General features: G+C 37.8%; 1 protein-coding gene across 1 annotated transcript in view; it reads left to right on the top strand.

Annotated features, from left to right (window-relative positions):
* Window positions 1-17,673, top strand: part of LOC110450314 (carbohydrate sulfotransferase 15-like) — a 27,805-nt gene extending 10,132 nt beyond the window's left edge. Inside the window, exons 2-8 of the mRNA XM_021497778.1 lie at window positions 2,415-2,441; window positions 2,923-3,024; window positions 11,231-11,380; window positions 12,029-12,185; window positions 14,701-14,836; window positions 16,362-16,524; window positions 17,498-17,673. Of these exons, the coding sequence (XP_021353453.1) occupies window positions 2,415-2,441; window positions 2,923-3,024; window positions 11,231-11,380; window positions 12,029-12,185; window positions 14,701-14,836; window positions 16,362-16,524; window positions 17,498-17,673 (911 nt within the window). The remainder of the gene's footprint in view (window positions 1-2,414; window positions 2,442-2,922; window positions 3,025-11,230; window positions 11,381-12,028; window positions 12,186-14,700; window positions 14,837-16,361; window positions 16,525-17,497) is intronic.
* The last annotated feature ends 2,201 nt before the right edge of the window (window positions 17,674-19,874 follow it).

The following is a 19,874-nucleotide window of genomic DNA, read 5'->3' as shown; positions in this document are numbered from 1 at the left end:
AAACCAGAAGTAACTAATTCTATAACTTATCAACTAGAGAAATAATACAAATGTACATAGAATTAGATTCCAAACCAGAAGTAACTAATTCTATAACTTATCAACTAGGGAAATAATACAAATGTACATAGAATTAGATTCCAAACCAGAAGTAACTAATTCTAGACAAAATAATTATGGCGGTGATCCCCTTCCATAGAGGACGCGTCTTAACAGTGCACGGTTGGACGCGCACACTAGCGGATCATATATTTTGGGAATAGGCATAGCTCTTTTAGTTAGATGTTTTCCGTTAATTATAGGGTTTATCCGATATACGGGTGTCGGTATGTAACCGCAGCTTTTAGCGTTGCTAGGATTGATACGCATTTCCTGTAAAAGAGTTTGTTCAACAGTTGTGCGAGCACGGGTACGATACGTTACAGGGAGTGTGGTGCGCTGATATCGGGTCAGTAGAGCTTCTGGTGAGCGTTGGTTTTCGGTTTTTTGACGGCGGTCCCTGTGTCGGCACGGGGAATGTATTGCAGATGGAAATAATTGATTCAAGCCGTCGGGACGCAGGTTTCCGGGGGTTATCTCCGGTTTTTCCTGTGCTGGGGTTTCATGTATGGAGTATCTGGGACGACCAGAACAAAAAAAAGTATGAAACGCCGACTGCACAATTCAAGACGGGCTAGTACGGCAAATGTATATTTGCGTGTTTGTGTTGTTATTTCGGATAAGAAGTGGTGAGAAGACCAATATTTCTTAATTTGAGTTCAGGGGTTACGCTCCCTTTTGCTCTCTACACCCCTGGAATATGTCATAGCAAAATTGAAGGCTCGGTGTGCGCCACCTTTTTGATGAGACAAGAACACTAGTTTGATTCTTTGATGTACATCAAAAAAACTGACAGGGCGTCTCTCCTTTGTTATCTTCAAAGGACAGGTATCACCTTAGCGATTGGTCAGTGTGTTTTTTTTTTTTTACCTGAAACCAATCAAACAGCTATCATCGTGCCTTCAATTTTGCCATGATATAGTCCAGGGGTGCAGAGAGCGAAAGTTAGTGTAACCCCTGGATACCGAGGATGTTGAACTCGATACAGAATGAAAAGCTTTGACTTTTGATGGTGCGGCTTCGGTAATTTCCTGTGTGTCCTTGGTGTGACAAAAACAAAATATCGTGGAGAAACACAAACAAAATCATGACTACTGGATTAACAAATTAATTGTTAATGTGCACGATATTTTACCGAAAAATCACAAAAGCGCGTTTTCTAAATTAAGATGCAGTTTAGCCCCATTGATATAAAAATTCGGCAGAAATAAAAGACATAGTCACGTTGTCACAACCAACGATTGTCGTTTGGAAATGAAGAAGCATTTTGGTCGCATTAAGTTATATAATGAATATGTTGGTTGGGTTGCGCAGGGGATTCCTCGATCGGAGGTACAGTTGTGGGACCGTACAACGCACCAAAAGAAGCGTGCGCACACCGTGCATACATCGTTCACACACCGTCCGCACATCGTTCCGCATGGTGCGATTTAGCAATCGTTCGCGCCGTTGTGCGCTTCTCTCCGCACAACTGTGCGATTTGGTATCATTTGTAGATCAAAATTACGGAATGGCAAAAATACGGAAGGCTTGTATGCGATAATGTACACTGTGTATATATCTGTAATTTCTCATCACAATAATCAAGATTATACAATTTCACAATGCGTGGTACACAGTATTACAGCGACCTTTAGGCTGTCAAGAATGGGTTTGGCTCCAAGGTAACAGAACAGGTAAATAACAATTTGATGAATGTCCGGAGTTTTACCTGACCAGTCCCTGACACACAGAGCTGATATGCGATACCGTTTGACCGTAATAAATAGTATTTGTTATTTGCATGTGTTTGCCTATAGCTCCCCTTCACCTGGATTTTCACACCCCCGACCTAGCTTTACCCGACGGGTTACGTAAGTGCCCCAGGCGGGTAGAAAACTACGGTCCAGGTACATGTACAAAAGGGTTATGTTTACCTGTGTATACGGGATTGTATTGTAATTTTACATGTGTCGATTACGTTTGTTTAAAAACACAGAAAACACAATTTCTAAATATAAGAATGTATAGACAGAAATAAAAGTTTATAGATGTTGCTAGAATATAAAAACATACGTTAACATCAAGTTTATATGTTTAAACACGGAACCGTATACATTGTTAAGGCATTCCTCAATTTACACCAACCACGTTTGTTATCGCACAACGTCCGTCCGTCGTGCGCACAGATGTGCGCAAACAATGATCGTCCAGCTTTTTATCGTTCGCCCATCGTGCACACACCGTTCACACACCGTGCACACATCGTGCGCACACCGCACATCGTGTAACACAATTCCACTTAAAATGCTTCAGTAGAAATGTTTTTCTTCCAGACAGCAGCAAAAGATATGGCTGCAAACGTGAGTATTATGCATTTATGACATATATTTATTTTGTGTGCATCTTAAGATATAGTACTTGTATTTGAGTGTCTTGTAACACGGAGGAGATGTCTCCAGTGCAAACATGGATAGTATAGACTGATCATAAGAGATGTGACGTGTATGATACGGTATTTGTATGTAAAGTTAGTAAAGATTTTTGATACATCCCAATTGATTAAGTTATTGCGATCCCTTGCCCTTCGTCGTCCGGTAAACATTTCAACCTAAACTTAGTGTAGGGACTGCCTTAGTAAATAAATGTATCGCTAAAATGAAAACAATTTGACGAACTATTATAAATCAATAGTATTATACTTATTTAGATTGTGGTCGGTGTCTTTACCGACATCATAATTCCTCTTCAAACAATTATAGTACAATCCTTGTAACGTTCAGGCCCATCGGCCTTTTGTTATTATCTTTATACCTTTGTTGTATTTCCTTTTGTAATTTACAGTCATACACCCACAGTCGTTTACTGAATATTTAGACTATTTTAATCCTGCTGCGGAAATCCTGCAAGTTGCTAATGATACCCAGAGGAGAAAAGTTATAACGGGTAAGTAAACGTCGCGAATTATAATATCCAGTTATTTTCTATATCAAAGTGTCACTTTTTACACAAACAAAGAACTATTGATCGTATCGCAACGTTTCAAGACCGACTGGTCCCTTTGTCAAGCTATGACCTATATAAGGGACCAGTCTTGAAACATAGCGACACGTTTAATACGTACACTGATTGTGTACAAAGTTAAACTTCGATATTGCATGTTTCCAAACTGATGAGTGTTATTGAAGATTGCACTTATTTCTTACAGGAAAACAATATTTTGGAAGAATTTTGTCTCCTTAATGCTACGTTTTTAATATATTTTCTTCATGAATCTTTATTAATAATACAATACATTTTATATTCAAAGCCCACTACCTATAATGTCCATATTAGGCTTTTAATTTCTGATCAGCTTTTATTCTAAGGGATCGCTTTTAGGACTCGCACAACTAAAGCAGCCAATCAACAAGTGTTTCATACGTTTGTAGTTCCTATCTAACATCAGTTCCGGCTAATTACTGGGCCACTAAGGAAGTTTAATAGGAACTGATGACAGATGTTTAGATAAATGAAATGTTTAGGTATTCAACTTTTAACAAATGCATACATTTGATATATTTCCATGTCTGTGTGTGGATTTGCACAGGGGCAACATTTATGGGGGCGTTTCTGTTTAGGGTCACCGGTTTTGCTTGTAAACCTCCGGTTGTCAACATCTGGACGTTGTGATACTCCAATATGCCACTATACCTACCAAAAAAGTCGTTTTGTAGCCTTTGCAAGGTATTTATTTATGAATCTAGACAGTTGCCACTGGTGTTGAACTTCAAATATTAAAATTATTAGCTAAAATGTTTGGTAACAACATATAGTAAATGATTTAGTTGTGTGAGTCCTTTAAATTTGCAATTTGAAGAGCGTAAGTCTTAGCGGTGCATTTTAGTTTCTAATGACCCTTTCGGGTTTGGGTAAAGAATAGGTCTGTTGTTTCCCACTGCTAGTCATAAGAGGCGAACGATGTGGGTTCCCTGTAAAATATTGGGTTTAGTCAATGTCTTTTAATTAGCGGTCAATAAAGAAACCATTACAACACTTGAGATCTATACATTTTCTATTTTTCGCTTCCTTACCATTGTTTCGGCGTAGTCCCCATAGGAATCCGTTCTAAATGTAATATGGCCCTAATAGTTATTGTAAGGATGTTAAACCCCAAAACAGTAAAACAAACATAACGTTTCATATCGAGTTTAGCTGATTGTTTAATAAGCAAAGGATTTTTTTTGTTTTCTACGATACCATCTATCCCGCAATATTCCTAATCGCTTACTTCTATGCGATGCTTATGTTGTCGTCAATATTTATATATCTGAGATATTTCTAAGTGTCATTGAGATGGTTCCGGAGAATAAAAAAAATCCGGCCAAGGTCCTTGATACGCTTTCAAGCGAAAGAAATCACAATATCTCGATTTCGAAAGAATGAATGATGTCACTAAAGTAAAATAATAACTGGATTCATACATAATTAACCGTAAATATTGATGGCAGTGTACATTTTATATTAAATGATGTTGTCAGTTATATTAAAAAGTAAGTATATATCTAACGGTGTTATTGATATTACAATAAAATACTTATTTTCACAGATATCCAGTTTTATCAAATTATAAGGACATCATAATCATTTCAAAAGAGGGATAGCTAGGTACACATCCTATACGATTGTATTTGGAGACATGAGCCTACTTGACTTCATTTGCAGACGTCGGCTTACTATCCTATTGGCAAAATCACGTATATCAATCTGCCATCAAGTGTCAACGTTCAAATGGGGTGTAACACATGCTCATTTCTTAGATAAATTCGTGTATAAGATTACTTTTCTCACCCCGGTGGAGACGAACAAATACTAGGACACTAACTAAAATCAAAGAATATCTAAAACACTTTTTAACCTTTTTTTTTTTTTTAATTTTCCGATTGTACACGGTTCCAAACATTTGTCTGGGCTATAATTTTCTTTTTTTCTAAGAACATTCACTGACTTGACGTTAAACAAAAAGTATTGTTCTCCTACAGGGCCCCATCATTGCAAGTGTTTATATTCATTATACGTCATTATATTTATCTGTCACCCAGATTGCATTAATATTGGCTATAACTGCAATCTGACAGACGTTCAATCCTTAAACATGTATACTCTAAACTGGAAGTGGTTATCTTCCGTATCGACGCGTGGCTTTACAACTATGGTTGGTAAATGTGGATTATATGTGTGTGTAGACATGCGGTGTAGGGTCTCAGTCCACTGGACCTCATGTCCTTTGGTCCAATACTTAAATGTTGGAAATATATCAGTTCTTATAACGCAACACACACGTTGTGACCTGTCTGTTACATGGTTACATACAATTTATTTCGTATGTTTCGAATACTTGGTTCTCTTGTGATGGCTGTGCTAAATTGTATGCGGTAAAGTTGTCTGCGTTCTATGTGCTGTTTCAGACTAGGCCTATCTTATATGTAGACGAGTAGGATGTTTCTTTAATATTTTGAAATAAAAACAAAATATTTAATTTGATTTAGAGCACATAAGTATACACTGTTATGGGTTGAAAGATACTAAACAATTTGCATATATTTTTGTGGTCAATTATTTAGTTCAATACTTATATTTACGTTTTCCCCGGTTTTTTTTGTTTTTTTTTGTTTTTAACTGCCAAGTTAGATATTCAAAATTTGAAATTTCCACTTTATCAATTTATTATCAATACAATTGCGTATTATTTAAGCAATAAACTAGCGCGCACCATTCAGTTTGTCTGTGACACATGTGGCAGTTATACTAGTTGGTCTGCCACATCTATGCAGTTTATTGCTTATATTTATATTTCCATAATGAGAATTTGCAAAAAAATAATTTATGTCTTTTCCAAATTTCAAATTTCCAGCTTATTACCGTCAGGTCAGGTCAATATCTAGAACGGCACAAAGATAGCAGCTGACGTCACGCGCTATTTCCCATACACAACTGAAATGACTCCGCAACTTTCTTTAATAATTTATTTGTTTTTAATTTATATATATATCATATTCTCGATTCATAAATAGTAACAAATAACATTTTGTAAGTAACTAATCAAGTGTCGTCAAACATTTTCCGATTTTATTGCGACCTATATCCGGCGCACGCACTCAACGGAAGCCCGCAGTAATCAGGTCAGTCATGACAGTTTGAAATATTTGTTTCATTAATATATTGCTTCAGATGTTGATTTAAATCGGGATACGAAAATATAAATGGCCCTTCCTCACTCCTAGGTTTTGTTTTTTAATTCACTTAAAAACATTAACATGCAAGTCAATGTATGTATAATGAGCAATACATACTAGTTTATCTTGTCTTTTTTTTCAACAACGATTAACATAAGTTTTTACAACATCTTTACAAATAATGATACAGCTTCCCCACTCGTCACTCAGTTGTTGTTTGAAAAAAATATTGCGTCATATTCTATAAGAAAATAAATAGATTCCACCAAATCTCAACTCATCGCTAGTTTCAAATTATACGTGAATTTCGTCAATGGAACAAGTGCCAACACCCCAACGTGTGTCGTTCAACCCGTATCTTGAGGATAACAAGAACTCTGCTGTAGAGGACGAACCAACGTTTATATACAGCACAAACTCGTTCGAACATCTGTACGTCACACTGATCAACGATATACCAGCTTAGTCACCTGAACTTGACACATACTAGGAAGAAGGTTTTACCAGTTTTAATGATATTGGTGGTTCCTCTAAAATATCAGTTGACAAGCTTAAAATGTATTATTCTAATATAGACGCACTGACAAAAAATGGAACTTAAACTCTATATAGAAAATAACCATCCAGATGTGATATGTATAATAGAAATTCTATCAAAAATAAACCAAACCCCAGTAGATGATGGAATCTAAAACAGAGAACTACAATAATTTTATTGGACAACATAGGAAAAGAGTTGGGATCATATATGTATTCGCCACTATTGATTGCAACTCTCTACAGCAAACAGGACCTTATGAAGAACAAGTATCCTGTATACTAAACCTAACGGATAGGGACAAACTTGCTATCTATTGTATCTACAGCAGCCAAAACACCTTTGCAGAAAATAACATTTACCAAGTCTTAGAAAACAGTCAAATTCAACGAGTAGAACAAATTGGGGCACCCACGAAACATACTTTCTACAGAGGCGACTACCAAGAAATCAACGAGGACCTCAAACAAATGTACTCTCATGAACTTATTAGATGTTAAGACGTCAAAGAGGCTTGAGTGTTTGATGATAATGATGAGTGCGAGTTAGTGTGAGTGTATTTGATGATGATGATGTGTGCGAGTTTGTGTGAGTGAATTTGATGATAGTGATGTGTGCGAGTGTGTCCTTGTGTTACTGAGAATGTCTTTGTCCTCTTCGCTGTGATTGCCATAAGTTGTAAAACTTAATGTTACTCGGGTACATTGTATATGTACATATTCGCAATCTAGATCTACATTTGAGTTTCATTACAATTAGGCATAGTACAATCAGTGGTTTGACCGGATCATTTCGAAAATAACTCCGCACTTAACGGACTTTCGTGAAACTGTAGATTCTTGAAAAATAATTATATTGATATGAAATAAAATGACACTGCCAGGATAATTTGCAATCATTGTAGAAAACATATCCATTTTTTCATAGATAACATTTGTTTCGCAGCACAGTACATACGTGATGATAAAACAGCGTGTATAGGACAAGATCACGATATTTTTAAAGAAGTCTTTAAATGTGGCCCTATGTGTTTATCATTTTGGTATGATATCCATTCATTTGTTTTATCGTCATAAAAGACAGTATCAAGACAAAAAAGTAATTCACTGTAGCATTCTCAATGGCACCGCACGTCACATAATGAAATATTTCACAGAGACAGTCGAGTTGATCTACTTACAAAATAAATATCAGAGAAGAAAACAGATTCTTTAACATGTATACTTGGTTTGATATATTCAAAATAACGGTTTTACAACAACTGTATAATGATGTGCATCTGTTAGTTTTACGTAAGCAATTCAAAATATTAAGTCGTAACATTTCTGATTGCAAAGGCGAAGGTGAGGAGGGGATGTTTTGATACATGCATTGTGGAAATTGAGTTGATATTTGTATATGGTAAACCGACACTTACATTGGGTTGTATAGGGTAAATTGACGCGCAAAAAGTGATAGGTGCCCCGTCTATCGTTAAGTATTTCTACGTCAATCCTATTGAAAGTCAATAAGCCAACAGCTTAAATGTACGATCCCTCCGCGTTATGAGTATGTGCTGGATTTTTAAGCGTGGATACCTTTTGTTGTTTTATGACTTTAGACGACCTCTACGTTCCCTCCCTGCTTTCCAACGGTGTAGTGCGGAGTCACGTTCCACCGTGGAGTGCTGGTGGGGGCTGAACGTGGAGTCACGTAGGCGGGCAAACTAATCGACATCGTGAAAGGTGGAGATTGTATGCCTCCAAGCGGTGTGTAGTACATATGTATATCTAGTGACAATGCCATGCAAAGGTAAATATAACATTTTGTTAAGTGTAGTATCAAAGATGGTGTGATAAAGGAATTCAATTTTTATCCGATATGGTTCATATAGAAAATAAACGTCTTTATTCTTATGAAGAATTTTGTCGAGTCTATGACTTCCGCCCACCTCATACAGTGTTCTACGGCTTGAGAAGCTCACTTATGCCTTTATAGCTGACATGTACTTTAAACAATGCCTCGGTTGGATTGCAACAAAGCAAAAAAGGAAGCAGAGACATGTATGATACTTTTATTTCCAAAATTAAATGCACTAATAAATATATTGACAAATGGTCTAATGTGTTTTGAATTAATAAAATTACAAAATATAGTTTTCAAAATAACAACAGATGTGACTCTGCAGTGGTTTCAATATATAATTATACATAGGATACTTGCAACTAACAGTTTTCTTACAAAAATTAAAATAAAAAACAACACTTTGTACATTCTGCAAACAATCCGTAGATACTTAACTACACATATTTTTTTAATGTGAACATGTCGAGAGGCTTTGGCTACTTCTTGAACACTGGATATTCACAAAAAACTCTTTTCATTTCAGTAATAATTACCATAACTTTAGTATGCATATACAATACCTACACCCATCTTTGTAGCCCAAAAACAAAAGATTCAAATATCCCCACCTCCCTACCGTGACGTAACCCATATCTCGACGACAGAGCCACGGAGTGATCTCCCTTCCTCTTCCTTTTATGGCGCCTGCTGCCTGCTGACGCTCGGAGCTAGCTCCATTTCAAAACGTTGTTTTGTCGGTTTGGTGCGAGTGTCAACTCAATTTATTGGGCAGTTTGTGTACCTTATACCCATCTGCCCTTGTTAATACAATTAATTATTGTTGAAAATTATTTTTGTGCCTTTTACGGCCGGTTATTTTACTCCACGTGTGCCGGTGGTGTGCCACGCGGTCCGCCATTATTGTGGGTTAATTTTCGACCTCTGTTTATTTCAGTGACGGTTGTTTGTTTCGGCAAACGTTATTTATTTTAACCGTTTTCTGATTTATATTACGGGTGAAATTCTTTTTACGTTGCGTACTTTTTACTATCGTATTTTATTATTTTTTCCCGTATTTATCTGCTTGTACATTTTTGTTTACGTTCGCTTTCGAGGGTATGTCTCGGTCGGGACAGCGATGAGGTAGAGCTCATGGGTGTTCCCATTTCTTCGTGGAACGGGACCCTCATGAGGCTTGTCCCAGGTGTCGTCCTTGCAGTGAGGTTTCGCTTTGTGAATTTGTTCACAGACTAAATCTCAGGACAAGGACTTCATTGTTCCAAAACTATTCTCAGCTTACCGTAAGAGAGATTCGTCTGTTTCTTCCGGTAAGCGAGGGAAGCAGAGAGGTAGAGGTCGTGCCACCAGCTCTCTGGGGTCTGGTGGTACTGTCTCTGTTCCTGTCCCGTTTTTTTTGCTTCGGCGAGTCCCTCTCGTGAGCAGGGGGTGGCCCTTCCTGTCCAGGAACTCCCTGGAGTAGGGGAGGGGCAGCCCGACCCTGGCTTGGCACAGCCCAGGGTCGAATTGGCCGGGAACGCCCGTAGGCTTTCGCGCTTGCCTTCGGGTAGGGACTACCGGCCGCCGGTCGCTGACTCTGTCATTCCAGGTGGTGCTGTCGTTGGGGACAGTCTTGATGCCGGGCCTGTTCTTTCGGTTTCACGTCCTGGTGTGACTACAGACTTTCTTTCGGGATTGTCTGTGTCTACCGGGACCAATGCTGGTCAGGCTTACCCTCCTGGTCAGTTACCCGGACCCGGTCCTATTATGTCCGGTCCTGAGTTTCATTCTTCCGGGAACCTGGGGGGTTTCCCCCAGGTGTTGGGTTTGCTGGACAGGGGGCAGGTTTTCGGTTTCCGTTTTCCCCTGGCTTAGGGTATACGGGTGCCTGCGGGCAACCATCCTTGTGCCGCCCTTACCAGCCTGCGGATGGTTTTGGGTTGCGGCAGCATCCCGGCAGTTACGGGCTTAGCCCGTACATGTCCGGGTTTCCACCTGGAGGGAGTGGCGGTCCACCTTCGCTCTTTTGGCAAGTTGGCCAGCCCCAGTCTCAGGCAGGCCAGTTTGGTCAGTTCTGGGGTCACTCCCAGCCCGCGGGACCTTTCCCTTATCCTTCGGGATGTGGGTTTAACCCCATGGCTTTTCCGTCGTGGAATCCTTGGGGTTTGGTCTCTCCCCCGCGGAGACGTGTTAGACGTGTTGACCCGCCCCCCCCCCCCCCCAACATTCTGCTACTTCGGGGGCCTTATCGGCCGGTCCTAAGAAGGTGTGTCGGACCTTTAGGACTTCTGAATCTCGGGCAGGGTCGTTGGTCGCTGGGTCCAAGGGTAGGGTTTTGGCTAAGCCTAAACCTACAGCCACGGTCGTTAGGCGCACTGCACCTAAACGCCGGTATGGGGAGCCTTCTCTCGAGATGGCTGGCCCATTTCTTTCGCCCGAGGATTTTGGTCTGGATGGTGTGGTGCTATGGACGTTGAGGGCGCGGGTATGGCAGAGGACGATGATGTTGTACAGCTTTCACCTGGTTGCTCGGATATAGACGCTGGTCTTTCCGAGGCCGTCTGATGACGGTCCTCAGGAGGCTTGCCCTCTGAGGAGGACGTCCAGGATGAGGGTGACCATGAGGCTGATGAGGTTGAGGACCAGTATGTGTTGTCCGGTATGAAGCCTCAAAAACCTCAAGTTTACATTAACTTTGCAAAACAAGATATTATATTTGGGAAAATAGGTAAAACATATTATGTGCAGAACCTATGCTAATTGTTAAATATTACATTTACAAACAACGTATGAAAGGTGATACACTTTTTATAGAAATTGTAAAGAGAGATATAGTGTACCATTATAAAGTGGAAAAATATATCGCAACATGTAAAGGGAAACAAAATACCTTTCTCCAAAAATGGAGATTCTTTTCTAACTTCTGATACCATAGCTTATTTACCAAGTATTGTATATTTATCCACATATGCACCTATAACTTGTACCTAATTCGATCGCCGCCCGAGATGTGTATTAACCAATTTCGAATAATTCATTCCATCTCCAAACCGTTACGGTCACAAATACACAGGTACTACATGTGTAATGCGCATCTCGGATGGGAATTCAAAAATTTTCCTTAAATATTCATAGTACGAGAGCAAGAGTGTATGCAAATTGTGTTTTGTACTGTCTTTTGTAAAATAACATGTAAAAAAAAATAAAGATGTTGGAAGAGAAAAAAAAGGTAGTGTAGTACAGGCGGTGTATGTGCCTACGTTCGAATCCACAAAATGAGAAACGCCTTGAGACCAGATAATGATGAAAGGAAACGCATAATGAAAAAAAAACACAATCAGGAAATATGTAACTAATGACAAATATCTATTTACAGGTGAAGGTAGCGGGACTACTATGTGGTTTAACGAATGGTGGTGGTGGAATCCGAAAAATAAAAATGACAAGGAACCTGGATTACTCAACGCTCATTTCATACGTCACATCCTGCCGGATGTGAAATTGTTGGCCATTCTTAGAAACCCAGTTGACCGGTAAGGACGTGATGACATCCACGTGGAACGCGACATTGGAAGTTTGTTTGTGAAAGAGGGTGTGTGATATGTGGTATGAAGTTGTCCGCGGGTTGCGAGGAAGTACATGTACATCTTTACCTCAACACAAGTTTCATTCAGGCCAAAACATGAAACACTGCCTTTGATTGTTGTTATTCAGATTCAAAAGCTATCAATCTGACCGTCGCGCAAAACTCGAGGTCTTTATTTATCACAATACTTGCAAAGGTAGATAACCAAATGTTCATTTAGTATTTTTATTGCCCCATGCTCGAAGGGCAAATTGAGGCTTTGTCGTAGCGCGTCTTTTTTCCTGTTGAACGGTTTGGTTTTTTAAAAATCACCATCTTCCGAGGAACTAAAAAACCTGAAGTCATGATGTTTGGCCTGATACTCTCTCTCATGAAATGCTACAAAGGTTCGTTGTAGAAGTTACCTTGTCTCATATTTAAGGTCACAGATGCTTAATTGGTCAAACCTCAAAAATGTTTAAAATTATATTTGTCCGGTATGAAGTGTTTACATGACCCAATTTTCGGGTTACATGGATCAAATTTATTGAAAAACTAAATGATGTTGGAATCATGTGACCCTTTCGGAAACCTCTACATCATCCCGTTGACTGTTTGTATTTTAAATCAACGGTTTTTGTTGATAGCTCTAAATAACCGTTTGTTATTTAAACAAAAAGTTAAACATCGTACATAATAAGCATCACAACTCAAAGCAAGACAAATATCTAAAAAATTGATATTGGTGGCAATAAATCAGTATAATGTTTAATTTTGTCCTCACTTGCCCGTCAATAAAGAATGGCTGTGAGGTCAACAACGGCCGTAAGAGTTAATAGGCTGAAACAAAACTGTGCAAACAAAATAGTTCAGATACATAAAACTATTTTTGGCCTTACTCCCCCGTACCTTTCACATCTACTCCCTCAACTCAGAATCGACGCTCACCAATATAACACACGTGTTGCTGATAATTTAAGAAATGTATTTTGCTAATGTCTTCAAGACATTCTTTTCTTCTTTCTTCTATTGACCTGTGAAATTCACTATTCCAATATATCAAAAATAAGCCCTCAATAAGTAACATGAAAAACTACCTACACAGACACTCCCTTACAGTCCCCCCTTATCATTATTGCGACCTGGTTCATCACTCTACGGTGGATGAACTGCGGCTCCTTAAATGCCCACCTGTTTATCATGTCGATAGTCCTTATTGCTCATGTAGACAGGCACATGAAACTAGTGTACATTTTCTTCTGTCTCATCCTAATTATACAAATATAAAGAATGACTTTTTTTTTTATAAATGTACCTGAAAATTTCACTCTTGACATGCATCTGTACGGAGATCCAATCCAAATTTATCTATTGATGAGAACGAAAGCGTTTTCCGTTGTATTCAACATTTTACTTCGTAAACCAAACGTTTCATAAATTGACAGTGCTGTCACATAAATCCCAGTGAGTCACAAATCATCTTTGTCGTGATTTATAACATGTATTTTACCTATGTTGGGTTCACTTATCTTATAGTATGCAATTGTATGTAGCAAGTACAGTANGCATTTTAATTTGGGATTTCGACCCTTTTTGATGGAGTTATGCCCACTTTTGCGAAATACTTGTCCGCGCAACTCCTCCTTAACGAACAGGTAGATTTCATTGAAACTTTGCATGAATGATCGGTATCTTATGTAGTTGTAAACCGGCATTTTAATTTGGGATTTCGATCCATTTTGATGTAGTTATACCCTTTTGTGCGAAATATTTGTCCATGTAACTCCTCCTTGACTAACAGATGGATTTCATTGAAACCTTGCATGAATGATCGGTACTTATGTTGTTGTGCACTGGCATTTTAGTTTAGGATTTCGACCCTTTTTGATGGAGTTATACCCCTTTGTGCGAAATACTTGTTTATTGTTTTGTTATTTTGTTTTTTTTGTTTTTAATAAAATAATGTTTACCATAACTCATTACTGGTGGGAGACTATATTGATTTGCATAAGTAAGCCTTTAGCGTACAGTTCTGGTTTATATAGGAGCGGGGGTATTAGTTAGCCTTTGACTTACAGTTATAGTTAGCTTTATAGTGTTGTCATCCGCTTGTCAGTATTTAAGGAGCCAGATTCATATTAGCATTTAAACACTTTTTTTCTGAATCCTGTACTTAAGTATATTATGTATGACCAGAAAAAAATGAAATAAAATTTGGTTCAAACTAAAACTATGCAAACAAAAATTAGGACAAACATGAAACTTCTCTGTTCTTTTTTACCGGGTGACAGTAGCTCCTAGGCACCTCTATCCATCTCAAGTAAACTGTTACAAGGACGTAACTCAACCCCACAACCCTTTAAAACTGTGGGGAAATATATCCCGATCTAAGCTATCGCTCGAACGTGAAAAAGAGAAAGGACGAACATTTTCTGTTTTAAACGATATATGCTGAAAACTTATTTTCATGTTTTTTCTTACAGGTTGTTTTCTGCTTATCTATATTTCGGGAACAGTGCAAAAAAGTCTGTTAAATTGTTCCATAGCATAGTGACCACTTCAGTGAACAAATTCAACACGTGCTTAGCAAAGGAAAGTCTACGACACTGTGCTTACAAGGTCAGTCAACATATAGAAATATCTATATTGACTATATTTGATTAAATGCTATTTTGTTTATTTTTTTCATTTTACATTATATTGACTATGTTTGATTAAATGCTATATTGACTATTTATATGCTGTGTGAAGGGTATTCTGTAAATCATTCTAACAATTCGCTTTTGCTGTCAGATTAAAATAGATTAATATATGTTTGTTATCCGGTTATCCGAAATATTATCTGTCTATTGCTGAGTTAACGTAGTTAATTAGTCCCTCAACGGTTCCAGGGGGACTATAGGTTTGCATTCCGTCCGTTCGTCCTTCCATCCGTCTTTCCGTCCGAGAAATTTGTCCGGGACTAACTTCTATATTATTTCACCTTGAGTAACCAGATTTGGTGTACAATGACATCGTGAAAAGGCAGAGTGCAAGAAAATAGTCACCATGACCTCACTGTGAGTTTTGCTTTGACCTTTGACCTCAACTTTTGAAAAAAAAAATGTCCGGTGCATATCTTCTATACTTTTCACATGGAGTAACCAGATTTGGAATACAAGGATATATTGAGGTGGCGGAGTGGAAAATGCAATAATAAGGTAACTATGACTTGACCTTCATTTTTGAAAATGTTTGTCACGGGCATATCTCCTATACTCTTTCGACCGGAGTAACAAGTTTTGGTGTGCAATGATATCTTGCGGTGACGGAGTGCAGAGTACAAGAATTACATGTAGGTAAATGTGACCTATGACTAGACCTTTGACCTATACTTTTGAAGAGTTTGTCCGGGGACTATCTTCTGCTTCTACATGGAGTAACCAGATTTGCCGTACAAGGACATATTTTGATGGCAGAGTGCAATATTTAGGTCACTGTGAACTTTGCCTTGACTTTCGACCTTTAATTTTGAAAATGTTCTTTGGGGGCATATCTTTTATATTTCAGCTGGAGTGCAAGAATAAGGTCACTATGACTTCACTCTGACCTATACTCCCTGACATAAGTGTACTGTTCGATAAATATAGAAATTATTACCGTCGGGGGACTATGGATTGCCTTGCAATACTGTGCCTTGTTACTTAGTGATTGCTGTAATATAACATTAACCTTTCCCAGTTTGTAATCAGGTAATCGGAACTCATCAAGTTATCAGGAATATTGACGGTCTTTTGTAAGGTTGTCGAGACATTTCTCTTTATGTTGTCAGTCAATCGACACTATTCTTGATCCTCTAGAGGGTAATCGAAACTGTTTGTTGTTCATCGGTAAGCTTTCAGAAATATTTACTGTTTGTTGTGGAGGTTAATATCACATTTGTTTCTGATTTGTCGTCAGGTTTTTAAGACTGGTAAAGTTTGTTTTGTGGTTTTAAGGGCTTTTGGAGGTTTATCAGGCCTAATGAGATAATTATGCTGTATTTGTTGCATTTTTGTTGTTGAATGCGATGATAAACCTTTGTTTGGTGTAAGGATACCAGGGATATTCTCAGCTTATAAAGTATGTAGAAAAGGTTAATGTTCCAATAACTCTTTGTGTTAAGGAATGCACTACTCCGACTAGCTTGTGTCTTGGCTTATACGCTGTATACCTAAAAGACTGGATGGATATTTTCCCTCGGAAACAACTTCTCGTCCTCTCATTAGACGAATACTCGACGAACCCGTCAATGACCATGTTGAAAATATATAAGTTCCTTGAATTATGTAAGTAACTGATGTTGCAATCAAAGGTTTCATCATCAATCTGTTGTATAATCCTGTTTTAGGGACGAAAATATGTATGCAATAACATAGAGCTATTTAGTTAGCAGTGCATTCAAGGCATTCAATATTGTAATATCTGTAGAGTTTGTCTAAGTGATGACATTTAAAGTTAAACAGCTAGAGTACTGTACTAGAGGTGTATATATATCTGTGGAACTCAACACATTTAAAGTTAAACAGCTGGAGTACTGTACTAGAGGTGTATATATCCGTGGAACTCAACACATTTAAAGTTAAACAGCTGGAGTACTGTACTAGAGGTGTATATATCTGTGTAACTCAACACATTTAAAGTTAAACAGCTAGAGAACTGTACTAGAGGCGTATATATCTGTGGAACTCCACACATTTAAAGTTAAACAGCTAGAGTACTGTACTAGAGGTGTATATATCTCTGGAACTCAACACATTTAAAGTTAAACAGCTGGAGTACTGTACTAGAGGTGTATATATCCGTGGAACTCAACACATTTAAAGTTAAACAGCTGGAGTACTGTACTAGAGGTGTATATATCCGTGGAACTCAACACATTTAAAGTTAAACAGCTAGAGTACTGTACTAGAGGTGTATATATCTGTGGAACTCACATTTAAAGTTAAACAGCTAGAGTACTGTACTAGAGGTGTATATATCTCTGGAACTCAACACATTTAAAGTTAAACAGCTGGAGTACTGTACTAGAGGCGTATATATATCTGTGGAACTCAACACATTTAAAGTTAAACAGCTGGAGTACTGTACTAGAGGTGTATATATCTGTGTAACTCAACACATTTAAAGTTAAACAGCTAGAGTACTGTACTAGAGGTTTGAATTGCATTTTCCATACCTACATGTAGTTAATATTGAAATAAATTAATGTATTACTGCTGTTGTACACATGATAATTGACCATTTCTGTTGCACATTTAGGTGATATTGGTAACGTTGAAACTACAGCAAAACATCACAATGAAAGAGGACTGTCAACCCGAGCAGTAGGGCCGATGCTCAACGAGACCAGACATATATTGGAACAATTTTATAAGCCGTTCAATGACGCACTCTTTCTATTATTGAACGACACAAGATTTCTTTGGAAGACATGATGTACTTTTACATCCATGTGTGTTTAGATAGTTTGTGGCATAGCCTTTGTTTTTGTGGAGTGTATAAATGGTAAATATGTTCAATGTTTGCATACACTATTGATTTTTCTATGGAGTATGTAATTTCAAAATATGTTTCTATGGAGTGTGTAGATTAGGAATATATATCTGTGGAGTTTGTAGATAAATATTGTATTTCTGAGGAGTGTGTAGATAAAGAATGTTTTTCTGTGCAATGTGAGAATACGAAATGTACTGTGAAATAGTTCTGGGTGGAATATAAAATGTGATGAATTGTACAGCAAGAACAGGTTTGAATAACATTTAATCATTTAGTAGATGCATGATGTCCATTTTGCTGTTTTTTGTGCCTTTGTTTCATTTTTGTGTTATTTCACAGCTCTTACAAAAAACGGTACCCTATGGAAAATAATAATTTTAAATGGTATATTTTAAGCTGTTTCTGCAGATGAAACCATCACATCCTAGAACAAAAATCACTGCTTTAAAATGGTCAACTTTAGGGTGCAAAATAGAGAGAGCTGGCATGCATGCATCATGCATGTAGCTTATTTGGTTATAGCGACTTATTGTGATCAGCGGTACAGGGTTCGAATGCTGGTCAGGTACAGGTACCGTATATAAAGAACGCAACATAATGGTGAACGAAATATTGGCCATTTGATTTGGCTGTACAGCGATTCAGTATCTCATCTACTGTTACATGAATTTGCATCAAATTCTTTTATGGGAAGAACATGGGAAGGCGGTGCCTCACATCCTAAAACAAGATCACTGAGACCTTAATTTGACCTTTACCTCGATATACTGAAATAATGGATTCCAGAGTATATCTGTTCCATGAATATATAGGTACATCATGAGAAGGTGGTGTGTAGCATCCTATAACAAAGTCAATGTGACTTCAATTTGACCTTCACCTCTAAAATAATGGTTTTCAGAGCATGTATCAGCCGATGTATTATAAATCGGCATCTGACTTTGTGTATAGATGTGTCATGAGAGGGTGGTGTGTCACATCTCAAACACAAGGTCACTGTGACCATAATTTGACCTTTGACCTTGATCTCAAGTACTGAAAGAATGGTTTCCAGAGCATATCTTGGCCACTGAATAGGCTTCAAACTTGTTACATAGGAACATCACGGGAGGGCGGCGTGCCGCTTCCTAAAATGAGGTCATTGTGACCTAAATTTGACTTTGGATGACCTTGATCTCACGTGCAATGAAATAGCAGTTGCCGGAGCATATCTCAGCTGTTGTTACAAGGTCAATTTTACCTCAATTTGACCATTGTCCTCAATCTTAAATACTGAAATAATGGTTTCCAGAGCATTTCTCAGTCGCTTTTTAATGGGTATATCATGGGGGACAGTGTGTTGCATCCTAAAACAAGATCATTTATACCTCAATCTGACCTTAAACTATGACCTCAAGTACTGAAATATTTTGACAACTGTTTCATGAACTTTTATATTGGTACATGATAAGAAGATGTGTAGTACATTCAAAAGCTAAGTCACAAACATGAACAATCATGTACTAAGCAATCGGGTACTTATGAACAATGTCATATATGTTTTTGGTTGTCTTGTAAAAAAATGTTTTTTTTTGTGTAAAATCATACCAGGTGGCTGTTACGAACTTTGGCTTGCTGAGACTTCCACAGATAACGGGGAATCATATAGCATACATGTGTACTGGGAATGAAGAGACAAACACAATCATCATACCAAGATAAACCATTAGGGATGCCTCTGTCCAATGGTCGAGGTCATACATCTTTGTTTGCTGGACATGAAAAGACACTTAATACACTCATTTAACAATGGTTTCTCGTGGTCCTTCTGACCCATTGGAATTTATGACATGTAAACAGTACAGATGCCAATGCTTAATGTAAAATGGTGGTTGTAAGCCTTTCTTGTGCAATGATTAAAATTAATAATATGATCCATATGTTGTAAAGCGCTTAAGAGTACTTTAACAAAGTATGTATCAAACTCCCGTGTTATTTTTAGATATATGCTTACCTATTTCGTTTTCTATTGACTATTTCTTATTGTTGAACAAGATCGACAAAGCTGTGACCATTTTTGAGTCTATGACGTCTACCGAAATTCAAATTTCGGAATGGGTATATAAACATAAATACAAATTTTATTTTACAACAATTTTTA

This window comes from Mizuhopecten yessoensis, unplaced genomic scaffold (assembly GCF_002113885.1).
Source record: "Mizuhopecten yessoensis strain PY_sf001 unplaced genomic scaffold, ASM211388v2 scaffold5155, whole genome shotgun sequence".
In the NCBI taxonomy this organism is placed as follows: domain Eukaryota; kingdom Metazoa; phylum Mollusca; class Bivalvia; order Pectinida; family Pectinidae; genus Mizuhopecten; species Mizuhopecten yessoensis.
This window is presented reverse-complemented; position numbering and strand designations above follow the sequence as displayed.